At 43.0% G+C, this 21894-nt stretch overlaps 2 protein-coding genes across 15 annotated transcripts in view; both read left to right on the top strand.

The window, feature by feature from the left end:
- The first annotated feature begins 370 nt into the window (after positions 1 to 370).
- Positions 371 to 9971, top strand: arcn1a (archain 1a). The gene is made up of 10 exons (XM_026998569.2): positions 371 to 646; positions 2641 to 2904; positions 3409 to 3588; positions 5058 to 5254; positions 5910 to 6074; positions 6415 to 6580; positions 6888 to 7035; positions 7143 to 7251; positions 7434 to 7638; positions 7987 to 9971. The coding sequence occupies exons 1-10, from the start codon at positions 644 to 646 to the stop codon at positions 8074 to 8076; spliced, it is 1527 nt and encodes a 508-aa protein (XP_026854370.1). The 5' UTR covers positions 371 to 643; the 3' UTR covers positions 8077 to 9971.
- A 566-nt stretch (positions 9972 to 10537) lies between these two features.
- The window catches only part of phldb1a (pleckstrin homology-like domain, family B, member 1a), a 42036-nt gene continuing 30679 nt past the window's right edge, over positions 10538 to 21894 (top strand). For 8 of the 14 annotated variants that reach the window (XM_035526919.1, XM_026998448.2, XM_026998447.2 and 5 more), the window contains exons 1-2: positions 10538 to 10788; positions 21075 to 21176. In XM_035526919.1, the coding sequence (XP_035382812.1) occupies positions 10609 to 10788; positions 21075 to 21176 (282 nt within the window). In that variant the 5' untranslated portion in view covers positions 10538 to 10608. Of the gene's footprint in view, positions 10789 to 13414; positions 13762 to 18525; positions 18703 to 19546; positions 20199 to 20732; positions 20794 to 21074; positions 21177 to 21894 lie in introns of those variants that run through there. The other 6 variants (XM_026998437.2, XM_035526921.1, XM_026998438.2 and 3 more) reach the window with 6 other exon arrangements.

Raw genomic sequence — 21894 nt, 5'->3', positions numbered from 1 at the left:
CGTGATTTGCTGCGCATACTATTGGGAATTTATTATTTTGTATCTTACACTTCTCTTTATAAAAAATACCTAACATACTCCGGTGAGATTAGTTAAGCGGGATAAGAAAATGAATTGTAGGTTACTGTCATCAGTCACGTTTATTATTCGGCGGTTCTAATACATACATGTGTTAGGTCTCTTGTTAATATGTACTATATGATATAGTTTATATATATCATATATAGTTCATATATATAATTTATTTCGCAATTTACAAAGTCATACACTAAGAGTTGTATTGAATTGCCTAATTAAAAATGTGAATATTAATGTGCTTATAGAATGCCAGTCTATTTTTTAGATGTTCGTGTGCTCTCGTGGGACCATATGAAGTATATAGAGTATGCTCGGGACATGTCCTGTTCCAGGGGTACCTGGAGGACTAACTGGCTGCTGATGCTGTATCTTCCACATGTTCAGTATGGGATCCTGCCCTTTTACCTTGCTGACTGGCTTCTTCCGGTTGGAGACGTGGCTTAGCACTTCTGCCATATTGAGCCACAGACAAACATCTTTTTTTCTTTTCCACGACGCAAATTTTATTAGCCAAGACAACCGCTGTCAAGAACGTGAACGCATAAAAATATAACAGATACTGAAAATGGTGAGTTTCTTTTATTTGTTGCTGAATTAACGAATAAACTAAGCGACGTGTTCCGGTTTTTCACTCAGACGCGATTCCTATTTCTGAAGGTGCCCAGCGTGCAGCTAAACAATTGGCAGTAAATTGCGTTCGCAATGAATTAAATTAACCTACTTGGTCACTGTGACGTATGGTAACTGTATAGCAAAGCAGCCAGATGGCTCACTCGTGCTGACTGTTTTCACCTCCTGTTTAGATAACAAATGTACAAGCTGTGTTGTAAGCGTCAACACAGTCAGCTAGCTAGCTAGCTAGTAGTTAAGTCGCTACCGAGCTGCAGTGGCTAGCTGGCTGTCCACATCGTGTCAAGCCCTTAGCCAGCTAACGCTAGGTAGCTAAATTAGTTTACACGTAGACCAAAGCTTCTAACCCCCTAGCATGATTAGCTGCTTGTTTTAATGGTGTCTAGATAGCCAGTTTAATTCTGTAATGTGTTTTGAAATGTAATGGCTAGGTGAAATCTTATATACTGGCCATTCTAGTATGTTGCCATGCAACTAACGTTGGCCGTTGGAGCTTTGGGAAGTAAGTACTCTGTGGCTTGGGGAGCAGATTTTGCTATATGTCGGCTAGTTCGTATATGTTGCAGGTGTCCTTCTAATTGGAGAGTTCAGCTATTCATGTGATATCATTTTGGTTTTGGACATAAGATATATTTTCAGTATGCTACTTTTACGTCTGTATGAGGAGTTCCAATAGATTGCAATTTATTAAGATGACATGCATTTTACAGTCAAGTTGATAGTCCAAGAGACTCACACTATTCAGCACTGCGTTCTTCTGGCTTTTTGAAAAAACAATCTTTTTATGAACATTTAATGGGGAGAAACGAAGAAAGCTGATTCTGATGGGGTACTGAATACCATAAAGAAGATTACATAATTACAGGGATAGAGGATGCATAGTGTCCAGACTTTTGCTAACCTTGAGTCACCTGACAACGTAGGCCTCTTTCTTTAGGTTTGGTTGTCATGTGTTTATGCTTGTTTCTCAAAGGGTTGTTTTTCTTTTTTAAATTTAAACTTCCATTACATAAAAGGAGGCTGTGGCCTACACGCATGGCTTTAGCCAAGAGTGCCTTTTATAACCAGTAATGGATACCTTTATGTCCTGTCAAATATCTTTCAATATACTTCTGTCTTTGATTGGATTGAATTGCCCCTGAATGGTGATTCACCAAACTGAAATGAAGAAGTCAGTATGGCCATGATGTGTACTACTATGCCATGGTGCTTCAGGAAAGTTCACTTGTGCCTTTTCCTTTTGTGTACAAGCGTCACATCACCTAATCAAGGTGTCTGCTTGGCCTCATAAACAACACCGTGCAGTTAGTTTGAAGAGCCGCTGTTGTCGCTTTAGTGTATGTCTAGGGAGTGTGTAGGTGTGTGCCTCTAATTTGGGCTGTTGACTGACTGACAGCAATGAATTGACTTTAAAAACAGGTTAGGGTTGTATACATGGGGTGGTGTGCTACATTAATATTGTAGAATTTTGAGAAATGGTCCATGTCAAATATGGTTTCTTAATGTTCAATGGTTAAAGTTCTTGAACATTAACAGTAGTTATTAACAGTAGCTATATACTAGGCTGTTACTTTGCAAATGTCTCCAATATGAAGACAGAATCATATAGTGATTACAAAGCCTACAACTACATAAATGGCAATAGGTTGTATTAAATTTGACCTATAAAATGGGTGAATACTGAACACTAAATGACATGGTCAGAAGATAGCTTCATTGTTGTTACCAGTTTTTATGTCTGTCAAATATAAATGCCTTAATAAAACAGACTTCTCATTAAGAACCTCCAAGATTTATCAAGATGGTTACAGACCATAAATGCATTCTGGCAGACTGTCGCAGCACTTCTTTTCATATTGTATTCCACTGTGATACTATAACTGAAGACACGAAGTGGCAGCAATTACCATCTGATCCGTTGCCTGTGTTCAGGTGCTGTTGGCGGCAGCGGTGTGCACCAAGGCGGGGAAGGCGCTGGTGTCACGGCAGTTTGTGGAGATGACACGGACACGCGTGGAGGGCCTGCTCGCCGCCTTCCCCAAATTAATGAACACAGGCAAGCAGCACACGTTTGTGGAGACGGAGAGCGTGCGCTACGTCTACCAGCCGCTGGAGAAGCTCTACATGGTGCTGGTCACCACTAAGAACAGTAACATCCTGGAGGACCTGGAGACCCTGCGTCTCTTCTCTCGTGTGGTACGTGTAAGAAGTTCCTTGCATGCTATAATTTGTTCTTGAGGCTGCACAATTACAGAGGAAAATATTGTATTGTGAATATTTTGTGATTTGTATTGTGTTGGCGATATATTAAATGCACGGTGATGACCGTCTGATGTGATGTTATTTTTACAGCTTGGTTCTTGTGAATATCATGATTCTTCAGAGCATCCTGAGAATGCTACAGTTGTTCTGGATACTCACGGCACAGAAAAAGTCATGTGATGCGTTAGAGAACTCGTTTGCCTATTTCCGCCTTCTGCAGTATTGATCTTGCAGAGGCCACTATTCCAATTAACAAACAATTTATTGTATAGAATACCAAGTGCACCGTTCATTCGCCCATCAGTTCTCTTTTCTGTTTAAGTGTTTGCATGCATTTCCATGTGCTTCTCTAGCTCGCTTGGATGTGTCTTCAGATCTTTCAGCAACCTGACCTGTTTCTAATTCGTCTGAGACCGAGTATGCTGGTTTGCCCTGCAGATTCCAGAGTACTGCCGTGTGCTGGAGGAGAGTGAGATCTCGGAGCACTGCTTCGACCTCATCTTCGCCTTCGACGAGATCGTGGCACTCGGCTACCGGGAGAACGTCAACCTAGCACAGATCCGCACCTTCACCGAGATGGACTCGCACGAGGAGAAGGTGTTTCGTGCCGTCAGAGAGGTGAGAAGCAGCGAGGGTGGTGTTAATGTACAGTAATACCCCGAAATTTCGCGCTTCTGAATCTGTGGCTTCACGAATTTGCATTTTTTTTCCTTGGAACCTAACACTTAAAATTAGCAGTTTATCGCATCTCACGACCTCGTTCGTTGTCAAGTCTATCGTGTAGCGTGTTAGCTTTGTGTGTATTTTATTTGCGTTTCTGCAAACACTAAGATGCCTCCCAAACGCCCTGCACCTTCTAAAGCTTCTGGCAAGGAAGTTAAGAGGCCGAAGGCTACTGTGACACTTCAGAAGAAGGTGGAATTGTTGGATATGCCTCATAAAAAGCAGAACTTCGCAGCTATAGCCTGCCATTATGGCATCAATGAAAGTACGGTATGCTACATCCGGAAGAATGAAGCGGCTATTAGGTGTACCCTTTCATCAAGGTTCCGTGAAACTGCTAAAAATGTATCCAGCGTTAGGAATGAATACATTGTTAGGATGGCATTGGCATTGTGGATCAACGATTGCAGGAAAAAATATATCCGCTTAGATGGTAACTTTATCAAAGAAAAGGCACGGAATCTGTACCAGCAGTTTTCAACGGAAGAAGGCACAGAACCGCAATGTTCCTCACAAGGGCCAAAAAAAGCCAAAGAGAAACCCCACCAGAACATAAGGCTCCTGTAGTAGAGCCAGAAGATAAGCCAGAAGAATCATCTACTTTTACCTGTACAATTTTAAAGGGTGATGTAAATTATAACATCAATTTTTAGATCAACTTGAAGTGTTTTGGGGACATATTTGGTGTTTAACATATGAAGATAGGCCTTTGTTAGTTGTCTGTCTTGTCTGTGCATTTTCAAAATTCGTGGGGGTCTAGGAACATAACCCCCATGAATTTCGGGGTATTACTGTATGATGCAGTGTGCTGAATTTGCCTTGCTCATTTCTCGGGGCAGAGGTGCAAAGGAGATGAGACGTGAAGATCCACAATGGTGCTGCCCTGATTCACACGCTTAATTACCATTTGTTCATAGTGTGGATCGAGCGACGCGGTTGATGATGCAACTCTCAGCAATGGCTTCACTTATCTCAGAAGACATTAATATCATATGACTTATAATAAGCTTGTAAGAATAAGCTATTATTATCTATAGCACTTAAAGTGCAAAACAAAATGCAACATTAACACACATTAAGGCTAATTAAACACAAATCAGAGCAGCCAGGTCTTTACCCTCCTCTTAAGTGCATAGATCCTCGGGTCATGAGGAAAGGAATTCCAATGCTTAGGGCCTTAAGCTTGAAACTTTTGTAGCTAAAAACAGGCCAGTGATTTTTGACCATCTGAGTCAAATTAAACATTTTGAAATGCACCTTTCAAAGTCATTTGAAAGTCATTTGGTCACACTCTGGTTCTGTGTCCTGTGTGAGTCATTTGGTCACACTCTGGTCCTGTGTGCCCCACCTGCCCCCTCCCACAGACCCAGGAGCGTGAGGCCAAGGCGGAGATGCGGCGCAAGGCCAAGGAGCTGCAGCAGGCCCGGCGGGACGCAGAGCGAGGCAAGAAGGCCCCGGGCTTCGGTGGCTTCGGGAGCAGCGCAGTTGTAGGTGGCACAGCCATCATCACTGACACGCTGGTGGAGGCGGAGAAGCCCAAACCGTCCCCGGTGCCCGCCAGGTATGTGCCTGTTTGCATGTACACACACACACACACACACACACACATATGCAGGAACATAGATGACTGCTGGTATAATGCTTAGACACATTGCTGCATTAAGGACGAAGAATGTTGCTGCATTTGCATTGCTGTAGCTGTGGATTGTTTTTTAGTGGCAGAATGAGGATTCAGTGATTTGGTGATTGTCTGATAATGCTTATGCATCAGCACCGGAAGTAGGTTCCTCTCCAGTGATGTAACATGCAGTGCTCTCATGCACATAAATAACAGATGTAAAAAAACAAATGTCATTGTTATACCTTTTTAACACCTTTTAAAACTGCATTTGACAATCTTGACAACCAACCGAGGGCTAAAAATTGCTTCTACCTAAAATTCTAGTACAGCAATTCTTTTGGAGAAGTTTGTATAAATGCATTGTATTTATAAAGTGCTTTTCAAGGTCTTAAAGAACCTTAGAATAGTCAATACAAAAAAAGAACACACATTGATAGACATACAAAGCAACATTTAAGATCATCAGAGGCACTGGTTTCATTTTCATAGCTATGGAGCGTACTCCCGAGACTCCTAACCCTAATGCTGCCTTCTCTCTTTCACTGTAATGTTCGATGCTTGAACTAACCCTTTCACTGCCCATCTTCTCCCGCAGGTCCAGTGGGCCCAGCAAAGCCCTCAAACTTGGTGCTAGGGGTAAGGAGGTGGATGACTTTGTGGACAAGCTGAAATCAGAGGGTGAGAACATTATCCTACCCAGCACCGGCAAAAGACCCTCTGAGGCCTCCAAATCTCTGCCCACGCCTGTTAACACAGAGAGGTATGCCATGGGTACACACCCTGCTGGAGGAGGGGTAGTAGTGTTTACCAGAGGTCATATCTGGTAATTTAATTGTTTTTTTGTGTGTGTGTATGGGTTGGGGTTTCACATTACAACATGTTGCAGAAGGTCTGATCCAAAAGTGCTTTATCATGTGTCATCTCTATATGTTTAGCCATTTAAAAAATCTCATTAATCTTGTGACTGTATGTAAAGCATATATGAGGGAGGAATTGAGTGGTAATTAAGTTACTTCACATATTGTATTTTTAAGCATTTCCTGTCCTTTTGGAGTCGCATCTCAGTGACATTTCTCACATGCGCCATCTGCTGGTTGCAGTGTGCATCTGCGGGTGGAGGAGAAGATCACGCTGACGTGTGGACGCGACGGCGGGCTGCAGAACATGGAGGTGCTAGGCATGATCACCCTCCGTGTGACCGATGAAAAGAGCGGACGCATCCGACTGTTAATCAATAACGACGACAAACGGGGCGTCCAACTGCAGGTGGGCCCCGCCTCGGGGTCAAGCAGAGGAAGAAGGGTGGACTGGAGGGGGTGGGGCTTTATTTAATGCAATAAGTATCAATATTACATCTGGCACTTATGCGTGTATGGAAGTTTATTAAGCATTTAGTGTCGAGTATGCTGAAATATACCTCGGAGTTGCGCATCGAGAAAGAGCTCAGATTATTAAAGCAATTAACAAAAGTAGACTGTGATGTCTTTTGGGGGGAAGAGCAGGAAAGGGAAGTTGCCATAGTTGGTAAAAGTCACACATGCCATAGTAAAAGAAGGCACACTCCCTCCCGCAGACCCACCCCAACGTGGACAAGAAGCTTTTCACGGCCGAGTCTCTGATCGGGCTGAAGAACCCGGACAAGTCGTTCCCCCTGAACAACGACGTGGGCGTGCTGAAATGGAGACTGCAGACCACAGACGAGGCCCTCATTCCACTAACAAGTCAGCGCTTCACTCATTCCTCTCATAGTACCAACATACCCAGACCTGCTTGTGCTCATTGTGCTGTAGGGATGAGTTGCATTCTTCTCCTCTCTGTCTCCCTACAGTAAACTGCTGGCCCTCGGAAAGTGGCTCCGGTTGCGATGTTAACATAGAGTATGAGCTGCAGGAAGAATCACTGGAGCTCAATGACGTGGTGATCTCGATCCCCATACCGTACGTCTGCCTAATGCCCTATGTAATGCTTAGTATGTTTGTCTAACTGATTAAAGTTGGCATGTTTGTTTGGTTTGAAGGCCTCTTCTGAACATGCTTATTAATAAGTAGCATCTGTAGTAGCACTAACTCTAGCTTTCCTGCCATTTTATCACATTTGACCAAGCATGTATGCGCTGCAGGTCAGGGGTGGGTGCTCCTGTGATTGGTGACCTGGATGGGGAATATCGCCATGATGGCAGGCGGAATGTTCTGGAATGGTATCTGCCTGTGGTGGATGTGAAGAACAAGACGGGCAGTCTAGAATTCAGCATAGCCGGCCAGCCCAATGACTTCTTTCCCGTCAACGTGTCTTTTGTCTCTAAGGGCAACTACTGTGACATTCAGGTACAAAAATAAGGGAAAAACATCTGTTGCACTTGAAAAAATCAAACTGAATCCATTCGTTGACCTTAAGTCAGGTGGTGGACACACAGAAGTTATTTAAAGGATAAGCTGTTTTCTAAAGACTTTAGTGTGTTTTCAGATTCATTTAAAACCTAGATTAAAAACCCAGATTAGTTGCTTGCTGAGACAGGACACAGTATCTGAACCATTTGGCTCTGTGTCCATGCAATAAAGTAGTTCTTTTAAAAAGAAACACCTTCTCCAATGAAAATTGGTATGTTCTTTCTATGCTCACTTCTAATGTTTAAAGTCTGTTCATTTTCTTTGTCTTTTCCTCTCTTCACGCAGGTCACTAAAGTGTCTCAGGTGGACGGCAACAGTCCGGTGCGGTATTCCACAGAAACATCCTTCCTGGTCGACAAGTATGAGATATTATAAAAAAAACAAAACAACAAAACAAAACACAAAAAGGAAACCTCGCCGACAGAAAACCTAAAACCAACTTCAGAGAAAATGAGATCAACGGATCGAACACACAAATTTAAACCCAAGACAAGCAAGAGAGATTTGAAGCATGAAGAGGTGGTGGTTGATAACCTTTTCACTTTCAGCAGTACTTAGTCTTGAGCCTTTCTGTTCTCCCTCTAAAACAATGGCCCTTTTCCACCTTGACAGGCAGTGTTGGCTGCATTGGTACTTTTGTACAAACATGAATATTGCGAAAAAGTGATGGGTTTGTTGAGTTGAGCAAAAGGAACGTCACAGCCAAAACAATCGCGGTTTTAACTAGACGCCAAACCATGTGGGCTGTATCATTCTAGAGAATGAAAGTGGGTTGGGGGATGAATAATTTATGTGACTCCACCATGTCTTGAATCAGTTGTATAGATGACTGCGTTTTATTAAAAATTTATATAACTTAGCATTAAGCATAAGTCATTTGCTAGTGTGATGTTTTCTTCTATCTTAAACCTGCTTGGGTTTGTTGCTTACACTCGTGCTAGGATTCTACACCATAGGGGTTGTCTGAGATCTCTTCTGAGATACTGTACTGCACTCATGGATGGCTGACTTTTCCTGCTAATAGCTTTTGTCTGAACAGTCCTCCACTGACCTATCTACTCCTTGCTTGCATCAGCAGGACCATGTTACGAAATGGACCTCACTGTTTTGTCTGTGTATGTAGCCCCAACACATTTATCTTTTCTCCCCAATTTTTTTTTTAACTCTCTGATCGGCTGTGAAATTGACTGCTGCACAAGTCCATGCTTGTATTGCTGTCGGTCTCCTGTTTGGTTTGTCTGCATCCTCCTCCTTTCTTTTTCCTGCTTTATCCTACCGTTCTTTAAGCATGCTGGAGTGGATGGATGCTTTCGGAATCCAATCCGAAGTCGCCGTAGAGCTTTTAAATGCTTTGTATTGCCAGTCATTGTGCATTTCTGAACTGTCAGAATTTGTTTTTTGCACCAGTAGAAGGGGTTGCACATCCATGACCAGCAAAACCTCTATGGACTGGTGCTGTTGTAGAGAGTGCAATACATAAATCATGGTGTTTTTGAATATCTGGGCCTACCTTTATCTGCAGTTTAGACACCACACATCTTTGGTGCCTGTGTTTCACCGATGGATTTAACTGTGACGTGAACAAGTCTTGGAAGTGTTTGTGTGAAACAACCCAGAAGGATATGCAAGAACCACCTCAAATCTTCCTGTATGTGACTGCAAGAAGTCAGGCTGTTGAGAGAAAATGTCCTTTCTTTCTGTGCCAGAACAAGCAGAAGTGCTCGTATCCACAGCATCAACCTCCATTGGGTCCCAGGAAGGGAGGACTTCAGCCCATTGGCTAGGCCCCCTGCTCCCTTTGTCCTGCAGCTGGTAAGAGCTGGCTGCCAGTGCAGGGCATTGGGCAGCTTCTCCCATATGGTTGTTCATGAGTGTGGTTCAGATTGCAGCAATGGACAGTGGGTGGCTGACCTGGCCTGATCCTCAGTCTGGACCCTCTCACACTTGTACAGGAGAAACGCCAGTGCTCTCCCCCACCGCTTCTCATATTCAGTAACGCCTCAACTCCACAGCTCGGCGAGGAAAATGAAATACTATGTTTGGGTTTTTGAGTTTTTGTTTCTTTGTATTGTGTTTTCTTTGTTTGTTTTTTGTTTTTTTTTGTTTGTTTGTTTTTGGAATCATATTGCAGGTGGGAAGTGGAAAGGTAAATCCGAGTTTCTGTTTCTTGTTTTTTTGTAACCCTGTAAAATAATTAAATAGGGTCATGATGAATAACATTCCAGTGTAAACTTATTAAAGAAATTATTAAAATGTATAAAAATACCAAATTAAGGCGCCTCTTTACTGTAACACATGAAAAACACAAAAGATATTTATTTCTTCTCATTATTGTAACTAAATCTTTGGTTTGAAATATGTTCTGGGTAGGCGAGCTATATAAAGCTTTTCCATTCAGGTTTTTTCCCCCCCTCCTATCCTTGTATTGGAGTGTTTTGGCACCATAATATGTCTCCATGGTAAGAAGAATGAACAGAATGTGTGTGTCTGTGTGTGTGTGTGAAATAAAAAAAAACCCTCTGGGAACTGCAATCAAGAAGTGTCACAATAACAGTCCTGAGGTCTGAAGATCATGTTTGTTATTTATATTACTAGGTCTGGAAGGGCCTCATACAAAGCATGAGCAATACTTTCTGTCGTCTTGATGCGTAGTGCAGAGGGGTTTTGTTTATGATCTCAGAGTGGGCACGCAAAGCTCATTATGAATGCCCTTATTTGGAGTTGGGGAGGAGAGGAAGGAGAAGGTGTGTCTGCCTTTTCATTTTTTCCTTCCAATTTTGAATGAATAACTGCTCAGTTCGCACTCATTTCTTTCCACTATCGTGGCAAAGAGCGAAGTCATGTCTAGCTGGATGGTTTCAGCATGGCTTCTGCTTTGAGCCTGAACTCTACAATGAAGGCAAATGAATGATACAGAGATGCTCTCAGGCATGGATTTTTCTTAGGATGGTAGTAGATTTTGTTGAGGAGGTGCCTTGGAGCCCTGGACTTTTAGCTAAGTTAAGTATGAATTTGCCCCCAGTCCCTAATGTCAACTCCAACAGGAGCCAGAGCCAGAGGGTGGCCCCCAAGAAGGTCCGCTTTCAAGTAAGTGATTTTATTTATTTTTTTTAAATCCCACCAAACATAGTTTTGACTTAAGTTGAGCAAATGAAAAGTACATATTTTATTAATGTTCATTGCATGTGTTTGTTTTAGGACACCTTTTTACTGAAACGAGTAGATAGAAATATAATGCCTTTGGTTTAGGGTGACATGCTTAGCTTACACCCCCGTTTCTATTTTCACACATATGCAAAGTGTTCAGTTATAACGTTTCTCAACAAAACGCGTTAATGTACCCATTCATGCGCTCTAAAAGAATGTGCCTTTGAAATCGTTCCGAATAATAAAGCATCATGGAAGTACCTTTGTATGACCACAAGGTGGAGGGCTTGTTAACACGTTACCCAGCTAATGGCTGGGGCATGTATTGAAAGTATAGTGTTTTACTCGGTAGGAAACATTGCCACCTCGTGTGTCGGCCAAATTTTCCCATTCAGTCTTATGAATGTTGGAAGAATTGCTTTTGTCTCAAGGATGCAAGAAACTTTACTTTAAGCTTCAGACAGCTGCTTCCACCCCTCATGAACGGGCTTGCTTTCAAGTTTTAATGAGCGTTTGGTGCCTATTACAAGTCGACTGAGTACTTTCAAGTCCTGGCGTTAGCCAGTGAGTAAAATGGGGGGAAAATAAGTGTTGCTTTGGAAAGATGAAAGAACTTCCTTGCTCTGGCATGTTTATACTGGTCTAAGAGAGGTTTAAGAGTGCCCTCCAGGCACACGCACACACACACAAGGTCTTGGTCAGGTGTAGAGCCATCCTAATCAACCATTTAGAACAAAAAGACTAACAATGAAGACATGCGTTTGCAGGAGCAGGTCAGATAAGGATGCAACATTCTTGAACACCATAGTGGATGTCTGTTATCTGTGAAATGAAGGCGTATGTTGCTTGTGTAACTAGTTGTATATAGTGTTAAACAAAGTTATGTCTTCTAATAATGCTTCGGTAAGTGAAAGTGAAGAGCTCAGAAGTTTGAAAAGTTTAAACTTTAGTATGTCTGAGTCTCGCTGTTCCTGGTAGCTACAGGACAAGCATGACAGGAGGAATACAGGGAGACAGAGGTGGAGGAATCGTGGGATGGAGACAGAGGTGGAGGAATCGTGGGATGGAGAAGGAAACGTACAGAAGTTTTGACCACAAATGACAGGCCACCCACTGCTGTATTAAAGCAAATCGCAGCCTCAGCAATTCCGCTGTGAATCACTTGTAGACTGACATCTGAGTTGACTCATTTGAAAATGGGGAACATAGTATGTAATAGCGGAAGAATTTATTCAGTCTTTATTTATCTGATATGACATCAGAATTCATGCGCAAAAGTGATCATATTGTTTCTCACACATTGAATGAATATAAAAAGTGTGTGATTTGAAATGATCACACAATTCTTCGAATTCATTGAAGACAGCTTGTATGAAACAGACCTACCAGCACTTGTTAAAGTGTTATTACCTGGACTAGACTATGCATTATCTCATGATGGTCTGTAATCCCCACTGTGCCTCCATGGGGTAAATACTTTTTGTCATTTTCTTTTTAAAGTATCTAAACCAGTTATCATTATTTGGCAGACAACTTGGATTCATTCTGGCAAGTGACAACCATTTATTACATTTACAATTCAGACTGTTCTTCCCTTAAAGGTTTCCTCCACCCTGCATCTCCACATAGTACATCCCACGCAATATATACTCCAGACGCTGGTGGGTGGAATGTGTCACTTAAAAGGTGGGGAGGGGGGTTAGTATTCCACATTATGCTACAACACCCGTGGGCTAAACCAAACCCAGCACAGCTTAAACACATTACTCCAGCAGAGACTGCACATCCAAAAACAGCACGAGTTCGTCATTTCCCTTCCTCAGAGAGGAAAACAAAACTTGTGGTATTTTGTGGTATTTTCTGGCCACTGCAATGACTATTTGTGTCCTCCTTTCTTCCATAGACAGCTGACCGAAAGCTTTTTTGAAGAGCAATTTTATTGCCCTCTGATTTCAACTTAATTGAATGAAATTCTACGTTTTGCTTGCATGGCTCGGCTGGAGCGCTGGTGCGCTGAGGCGCTTGAGTTACGCTTTTTCATAGCAATCCAGTTTTTTGTTTTTTTTTCCTGGGATGACAGAAAGGTAGAGCACCTCGGAGCGCTGCGTTTCAGAACGACGCTGATGCGATGGGGACGGCCCGAGGCCTGCGGTGGGGCTTCTATCTGCTTCTTGTGCATTTTCTTTTTCGCTCAAGATGTGAGCGTCGTCGAGGGTTCTAACGACGGCTCTTTCTAAAATCCTCGTGTTTGCATATTAAATGAGCAGCCAGGAGACACGCTGCGTCCCGGTGTCTCCTACAGCCGGAGTTTGGCTGAACTGACCCCGCTGAACCCCGCAGTCCTCTGCTTGGCACAAATGCCTTTTACCTCTTGCCTGTCTGCCTGCCTGACCGGCTGTCTATGGTCAGAGCTGTCTGCCCATCAGCCTCTCTCTCGCTGTGTCCCTCTGAGCTCAGGGTGAACGCTCTGTTCCAGAGCCTGAACAAGTGCACGCCCCTTCAGCTGTGAGAGTGAAAGGCCTCCTTGTGTCCCCAGAATGAAAGAGATAGGGAGAGAGGGAGACAGAGGCTGAGGTTGAATCGGAGAGAGGGAACGAGAAAAGGGGGTGGGCCGAGAAAAAGAGGGGCTGTGTGAGCCGAGGGAGCGAAGGAAAGGGTGAGAGAGAAGAGGAAGGGAGAATGTTTATCTCCTATCACTAGTTGCAACTAATTTACCTCCCTCTCAGGTCTGGTTCTCTGCTGGACTCCACTGAGCAGTCGTTATGCTAGAGAAGAGGAAACTTTAAGAACCACACAGAGATTCATTTGGAATTATAATCCTTGTCCTTCAGGGATTAAATTATGGAATAATTAGCTGCCACTGAGGAGGCTGCCCTCGTCACTCCATGTTTTCTTCCCGGACCTCTTGAATAGGTAAGGTGGATTTGACTGACAGCTGGGCTCACTGCATAAATGTGCCATTAAGGTGGGAAGTTTCTCTCAGACAGTTATGGCCACAGGCTAAAAGAATAGGTAGAGTTACAATAACATTGATTATGGATTAGATTGCCTAATTTTGCTTTCTAAAACCTAAAACAACAATGTCTGCTCTACTGCTTTACTTATGTATGTATGTATGTAATATATATATATATATATATATATATACACACACACACACACACATATATATATATATATATATATATATATATATATATACACACACACACACACACATATATATATATATATATATATATATACACACACACACACACATATATGTATGTATGTGTGTATATCTGTGTGTGTCACACAGTAGAGAAATAGAGTTGAGTACTTTTCTGTGTGAAACTGCAGGCTTGAAAAAATTCTCCTGAGTCAGTGTCAGAAATAGTAAAAAAGGAAGAGCTGAACAGGAAACAAAGAATATAGAGTAAGCAAGAAACTCTCCTCTGCACTTGGATGACACTTTTATATAATGTAAAGTATTAATATAGTGATATTTCTGTGAATTGATAACTGTGTATAAAACAGTTTTTGACTATTACAGATGACCATAGTATTTGTGGTACATGGTTTTAAACCTATAATTGGGGGGGGGGGGGGGGGGGGTTATAATGGGAGACATTAGACTGCTTTGGATTCAACACAGTCTGGGGATCATAGCCCTGACCTCAGCATGAACAATGAGTCCATTGTCACCGTGGAGACAGCACTAGAGACATGGACTTGCATGTGTGCGCATCACTGGTCCACTGACAGACATTCACAGGAACCTGTCAGCTCAGCTGCACACTTTCACCAATAGGAAATGTGTTCTCTGGTCAGTCAGGGGTTCTGAACACTGTACACATCTGTCTTCTCCAGCCTTAGGCAGAGTGGAACCTCTTTGGAAACGTATAAAAAAAGGAGAGAGAGAGAGAGAGAGGGCAATGCTATTTTGCTTGCATGTCTAAAAAGTTATAGGATACACACATCAGAAGTTTATGTGTGTGTGTGAGTGTGTGTGTAAGAAATGTTGAAGGAAATATGGCATATGCTGTCCAAGGTAAAGAGCTTCAGACGAGAGAAAGACAAAGCTTGAGGATTGTACTTGTAACACAGTTTTGGACAGAGTTCCACACACTCCTACTAACTTCTGCAGGCTGTGCATGTGTGGCGGAGGGGGCGGAGCATATGGGGAAAACAGGCCAAGTACAGCATGTCTGTCTGAATGGAGCCCTTCATATGAGGGAGAGTTCAGGCCACATAAACTAGGCACTACTGTGAAGCCGTGTTGTTCCTTTAATGAATTGTTTCACTGGGTTGTAATGGAATGGTATTTAGAACGAAGGAAAGAGAGAGAGAACAGGAGCTGTTCAGTCACTGGTGCATGAATTTTGACGTGCGTGTGAGAGAGCGAGTGAGTGTGTGTGCGCATGCTGAAACGTGAGGTTCTTTTAGGTACACCTCAGTAAGTAGCAGGGGTTTCAATCTCTGTGTGTGTGTGTGTGTGTGTGCAGAAGAACAAAAAGCTGGAACCTAACACCAGGAGAGAGCAGGTGAGAGAGCCGGAAGGGTTAGGGTGGTTCAGTAGCTGTTTCCTGCTCTCTGTCTGCAGGTCTATATTCAGTTCTGTTCACATTGACTCTAACAACAGGTGGTGCTTAAAGCCTGATGCGGAGACGCCAGCAACTGCATTCTTCCCTTTGTACAGGTGTGAACTCAAATTTCCATGAAGGATTTCCCAAGTGAAGCCCAGATTTAGTTCTAAAACTACCCTAAAACAAAGTAAAGAGTCAAGTGTCTGCCCCACTTAAGGTCGGTTTTCATTTCCACGCATTTCTTTCAGACTGACAACATCTAGCCTCTTCTTCTTATTCAATATCCTCTTCCTCAACTTCTCGTCTGTTCCCAGGCCTTTTGCCACTCGCGTTCTTTTTTTTTTTTTTTTTCTGGTTGGCTCTTGAGTGTTGCTTCACTCATCCATCACCCACACAACACCATTTTAATCCGTTTTTCTGAGAGCTGAGAATTAGAAACAGGCCGTGACGGAATGGCAGCTGGACGAACACGAGTATACATAAACAGTTTCGATGAAAAAGATGGAAGAAGCCTTAGCGTGCATCTAGCTTGGACATGAGTTCTACTGCAGTGACTATTTCTTAATGTTCCTTCCCACCTTCAAGTGGAAGGGGTGATGAAGGCTGTCATGCAGTAACACCTGGGAGAGTGCACAATGCTCCGTCCCACAGCCCTCTATTGGGTTATTAAATTGCCCTGAAGATTGAGTCTGTGGAGTAGGGGGGAGAGAATGAAATGTGTGTGTGCATGCAGGTGTGCTGAACCCAGAGTTAATTCCAAATTCCACAGCCTGCATGGAGCAGATCTCCGGGAGGAGTGTGTGCGTGCATGCATGAGAGAACATTTTGACTGTGAGTTGGATGTGTATTTAAAGGGAGAGAGCTGTTAATCGAAGCACAAATAGATGATGCAGGAATTCCATGTGCGCTCTCTCTCCTTCTCTCGACTAGACAGCAAGAACATTTTGCCTTGTAGTGCAATGCCAGTGAAGTAGACCCAGTCCCTTCTCTCTCGCTCTCTCGCACTCTCTCTCTCTCTCTCTCGCTTGCTCTCTCTCTCTCTCCCTCTCTCGCGCTCTCTCTCTCTCTCTCTCACGCTCTCTCTCTCTCTCTCTCTGTCTGTGTGTGTGTGTGTGTGTGTGTGTATATCTTTCTGTCTCTGTCTCTCTCTTTCACAAATATATACATAATATAAGCCCATGTAGAACTGGACAGTGTTATAGCCACGTCTGCAGGTACACGTTAGTGAACAGAGCCATGGTAGCACTTTGTAACACTTCACTTTGAGCTGATGATGGAATGAAGGGCCTGACTTAAGGAAAAGACGCTGACCGAACCGAACAGCCCCGAGGGTCATAAGCCACGCTCCCACACTTAACCCTGTGGTGGAGCTCCTGTACCCACGTTTTGAGGTCCTTGATGTAAAATGACTGTTTTTCACAGTCTTATTTAGTAATGCTGGTTCAAAAAAGATTAGTTACAAATAGTGTAACATATGAAATGTAACATTTTAACAAAAATGTTTAAAAATAGATATATGTATGTATATGTATGCAGTATGCAGGAGTGTAAAACAAGTTTGTTTCAACTGAGGGGGGTTTCCAAAAACTGGTGAGGGAGCTTTAGGAAGGAAAAAATGTGAATCTGTCTGATCCAGAAGCCAAGCCAGAGATGAAATCTACATCTAGAGATCAATAAATCAATTGGCTTTTATGGAAAGTTCCCTTTGACTTGACATGATTAATGGATTGTTGCTGTTGGTGAGAGTTCTTTCAGAGAGTGGGAGGGTTGCTGGGTCATGTTCCTTTCCACAAGACACGCTTGGTCCTGGGGTCAGCCCACAGGAAGCATCTCTGGATGCAGAGCCGGAAGAGCCATCTTCAGAACCAGCTGTGCATGCTCCATTTCCACTCGACTTTGTTTATTTGTGAATTTTTGCCATTTCCTTCAAGCTAACTCCAGCTTTACTGCAAAAGGAGAAAGAAAAATCCATAATACATAATATGTGCTTTCTTTTTCTTATTTATTTTCTCCTTCTGTTCCTTCAATACCTTGTGACTTCTCTGAATCATTTTCCCATGTCCTCATCCAGTGGTCTTCATCCTTCATCCTTCAGCCTCAGTTTGACTTAATAAACAACCAATTCATTTTCTTACGTGCCTCGGAATCCCACACTCTGTTTACTCCTTGATTCCATGGTGACAATGTTGTGCTTGTAATTCCTACAAGACATATGCATTCTTTGGCTAAAATGAGTCATTCACTAATGAGCACAGGGGTCTTTACGTGACTCACATGGTGGGAGGGGGCTTATCTCAGCACTTTGGGCAGCTGTTGAATGTTGGGTTGGGAAAACATCTCGGTTTGCCAGAGCGAAGGTCAGAGGAACAGGAAGATAGTGGGGCAGCTCCCCATAGAATATGAAGGCCTTTTCCATCCTTCCATCTCCACCCAAACAGCAGGAGCTATGAACGGAGTCTCATTTTTCCAAATCCAAAGCCAGCAATGATGGGGGGACATCATCACTATTTGACATGATCCGTCTCATAATCACAGTATTCCTTATCTGTTTTGGAACATGGGGGCTAGCTTTAAAACTCTCTGTCACTTTCCTCATCTTTTTGTAAATTCTAAGCAAAGTGAGAAAAATAAATTTTAGGAAAGTGGGGATTCCTTAATTATTACATATAATATGTATTATATGTATAGTTATGTTATGATCAAAGGCTTTAATAACATTTTTGGTTATTTTCTCTAATGCCAAATTTTGCAGTAGGCCTTAGTGAGCTTGTATTCAGTCTGAGAGTGTGACACTTGTTTCCAGTATCTTTATTGTGTCTTTGATCAGTGGTAGTGAGAGCAGAAGAAGTGTCACAGGGCTATATTATATTATAAGGGCTCTATTGGGGTGACCTTGCTCATCTTCATCAATATTTGTGCTTCCTGCTCTGACACTGGAATAGCATGCTAATTTTAGCAGCTAATTTAAGGGTTGTTCAGTTTGTGTTAGAAATTATATATATAGGAGAATCCCCCAAACCCTTCTGAAAGTTCTCTCCTCTCCTCTCTTCTCCCTCTTCACTCTCTCTCTCTCTCTCTCTCTCTCTCTCTCTCTCTCTCCCAGCTGTGGTGACTGTAGTCATAACTTTTTGCTCTGGAACTCCAGAGTGTTTAGTCAGAGAAATGGATGGTACACAACCAGTTGAAGTCACAGGAGGACACAAAACAAGAAGTAAACACAGCACATAACATTTAAACTAGTCAAAGATATGGATCAATATTTGGACCATACTTGAGTAAAAAGATGGTGAGTAGATTTCCTGTCAAATAGTTCTAGTAGTCTTTACAGTTGTATTTCTGTAGTTTGGATTAACAGTATTCATGATCTCTACAGTGTGGCAGTGCTATTTATTAGCTCTCAACTAATGGAATTAGGCCAGCATATTTCACGTTGGATTAAAGAAATAATTTATTTTTAAAATACAGTGTCAAAATTTAGTTAGCTGGTCTGTAACAACCAAATGCCATGGATATTTCATATCGAAGTCCAAAGCTGTCTACAGCTGTATTCTTGCCCCGAATGCTTATCATACTTTTCCACCAGTTCACATTAAATCCTGTTCAGGTTTCTAGTCTCCCTGACTGGGATCCTTCATGCCACGTTCTTACTTTGGACTTTTACATTTGCTATATTTTCCCACTGCGGTTTCCTCTGTAACCCTAATATACTGCGGTGCTGTGTGTGTGTGTGTGATTATAACCCGTGTAAGAGGAGCCCTGTGGAGAACGCTCTGTGGTTAGGCTATTTTCTACTGCAAGGGCCAGGACACGGTGGCATAGTTGACGACTTAATGACACGTTTCAGTAGCATGGCGCTCCATTTAGCCTGGCCAGCCGTGGCCCCTTGGCTCTGCAAGACTGCGTGCCTGTTTTTGTTTACTTGTTTGTGTAGAGAGTCATGCAGAGATAAACAATCTGACTAAATCACAGACTACTTTCCTGCCCAGTTTTTATTTACCATTACCTGTGTGTTTGTGTGTGTGTGTGTGTGTGTGTGTGTGTGTCTGCTGTCAGGGTGAGTGTGAGCGTGTGAAAGTGTGTGTCTGCATGTATTTCTTTGTGTGCATGAGTGTTTTTGAGTGCATGAGTGTGTTTGTGAGTGTATATGTTTGTGTTTGAGTGAGTGAGTGTGTGGTGATGCTGGTTTTGCATTTATCCTTATCTGTGCCCTGTATTAGACCATGCACGGCCATGCTGTCTGCTGTCATGCTGTCAGCAGTATGAGCTCTGTGGAGACTGAGCACCTTGCGCATGGCCAGCTCCCCCTTCCTCCTTCCGCTCTGTGTCACTAGCTCTCTGAGACCGCATGATCAACACAGAATGCCACTGTGAGAGACACACACAAGCCACTCCATGCCTGTCCTGAACAGATCTGGGGACTGAAAATAGGGAAAGTGGAACGTGACAGAGCAGCCAGACTGGCAGAGCTGCCATGGGAATCTTTGTGTGTGGGTTTTTAACAGGTGCCTTTTTTCATGTTATTCTCCAATATCTCCACACATTATTATTCACGTCCTGTAGCCAGCCTGTCTTTGCTAGTGCTCGGAAGCGACGCGTCACGCTCCTCTGGCTCCCCTGGCTGTGCATGCCAACACATAGGTTCCATGCCGTTCGAAAGTTTTCCTTGGCTCTTGTGTGAACTTTCGGATAACATTTCACACCTTACCAAAGGGATTGGAGCGTCTGTCTGCCACTGCTGGAGATCGTGACGGAGGGCAGTGGGGTGCTCAGTAATCAGACCAGGTAATGAAGTCTTATCACTGTCAGCTAGATCAATGTCATTGTCTGTTCTTTCGCTGCCTGTAGCTGCATGTTGTAATTGTCTCACACACACACACACACCTAGAATGTCACCTGTCTGTGATTTCCCCCTGCGCTTTTTCATACACATTTGCATAACTCTGTGTGTGTGTGTGGGGGGGGGGGATGCGCTGAGATGACTGATCTGTTGTGATGCGTCTGCTGAAATATCTACTGACCTGAGGGGCTCCACCTGCTTATTTATACCCTCACGTGACCATGTCTGCACCACAGCCCAGGCTGTTCCAGGCATATGTGCCTGCGATGACTCACACTGATTCACGCCGCGCGTAGCAACTGAATCACACGCAGTGACCCATCTCGACGTCCAGTCACGTCTAGTCTGGGAGCAGATGTGTTAGCATGGCCTGCGGTCTGAAGCAAGCAGTCGTCCATGTGGCATTGTTTTTCTAAAATAACCCAGTAAAAAAGGTGATCAAAGATCCTGAATTATTAAAAGCACTGATCTTTTGCCAGGTGGCCCTTTGCATTTGGTCTAGAGTCTGCTCACCTGAGAATGGATCGTGCTTGGATAACTGTGCGTCATCATAAGGAAGTTTACATCATTTCATGTCATCCATGAATTAATGCCAGGGTTTGATCATAAATCTGTTCTTTTTTATGAGGAAAATATACATTACAAAAATACAGTAATAAGAGACTACATAAGGGGTAAATGAGCTTTAAATGAGCAATGAAATGAGCCTGTAAATGAACAAATTAGTATTTGGTTGTAACAAAGCCCTGTCTTGTTTCTCTCTCTTTCACTCTCTCTCACTCTTTCTGTCTGTTATCCTCACTATCCTGAATTTGCACCAGGATTCTTATGAGTGTGATGAAGTGAGCCATAACACAACTGACATGGACAGGCTGAATTGCAACATTCGTGAACATGGCCGCCAGACGCATCAGGTACTACAGGTGAGTTACCTGAGGGGACCAAATATCTGTAATACCATAGCAATAATGTATTAAAGAAAAACAACAAATCACATCTAAAATACATGATAACAAAGGAGAACCTCAGATCCACCTTGGAGCGTCAAAAAAGAATGAGATGTGATGATTAGCCTTGACATCAGTTACTAAATGTTTCCGGTTAGGTCTTTGTCTTAGCATAGCCCACTGTTTGACACCAGCACTTCCAGACATGCTGGCCATGACCGGACATGTTTTTTTTAATTTGACATTCCCAGTGCAGATGACCCAGGCCAGATAAAACAAACAGTGACAGTTACAGACAAAAATCATACACTTTAAGCTCTTAAATGTGGTTACGGGTCACAGGAGGCACAATGTGCCTGGTGAAAGAAATGTTAGTGGACAATAAATGCATTTAAATGGCTTTATAAGTAGTACCAGGGAGATGACACAGGAAGATATGAACACTCAAACAGACCTTTTGGCTTGCAAAGGGAGATGTACATTGCTGGCAGCTCACAATGAACCGAGAGCAGTTTTGCCATTTCTTTTGTAATGGTCGAGTAGTGAGAGCAGGTTCTAGATCAGCATGAATGGAGGTCTTCAGTCCAGACCCAGATATCCTTGGCTCCATTGGTTTAGATGTAGACTCATGTCTCAGTAGAGATGATAGGTTTTGAAAAGCTTTGATTAGCTCCGTCATGCTGACTCACTGGTT

This window comes from Electrophorus electricus, chromosome 6, assembly GCF_013358815.1.
Source record: "Electrophorus electricus isolate fEleEle1 chromosome 6, fEleEle1.pri, whole genome shotgun sequence".
NCBI classification, from domain to species: domain Eukaryota; kingdom Metazoa; phylum Chordata; class Actinopteri; order Gymnotiformes; family Gymnotidae; genus Electrophorus; species Electrophorus electricus.
This window is presented reverse-complemented; position numbering and strand designations above follow the sequence as displayed.

What these genes read in the sequence shown, in the direction of transcription:
- arcn1a (XM_026998569.2), top strand. An exon ending in TGTTTCGTGCCGTCAGAGAG is followed by an intron (nt 3,589 to 5,057) that starts GTGAGAAGCAGC and finishes CCCCTCCCACAG; the next exon opens with ACCCAGGAGCGTGAGGCCAA. An exon ending in CCGTCCCCGGTGCCCGCCAG is followed by an intron (nt 5,255 to 5,909) that starts GTATGTGCCTGT and finishes CTTCTCCCGCAG; the next exon opens with GTCCAGTGGGCCCAGCAAAG.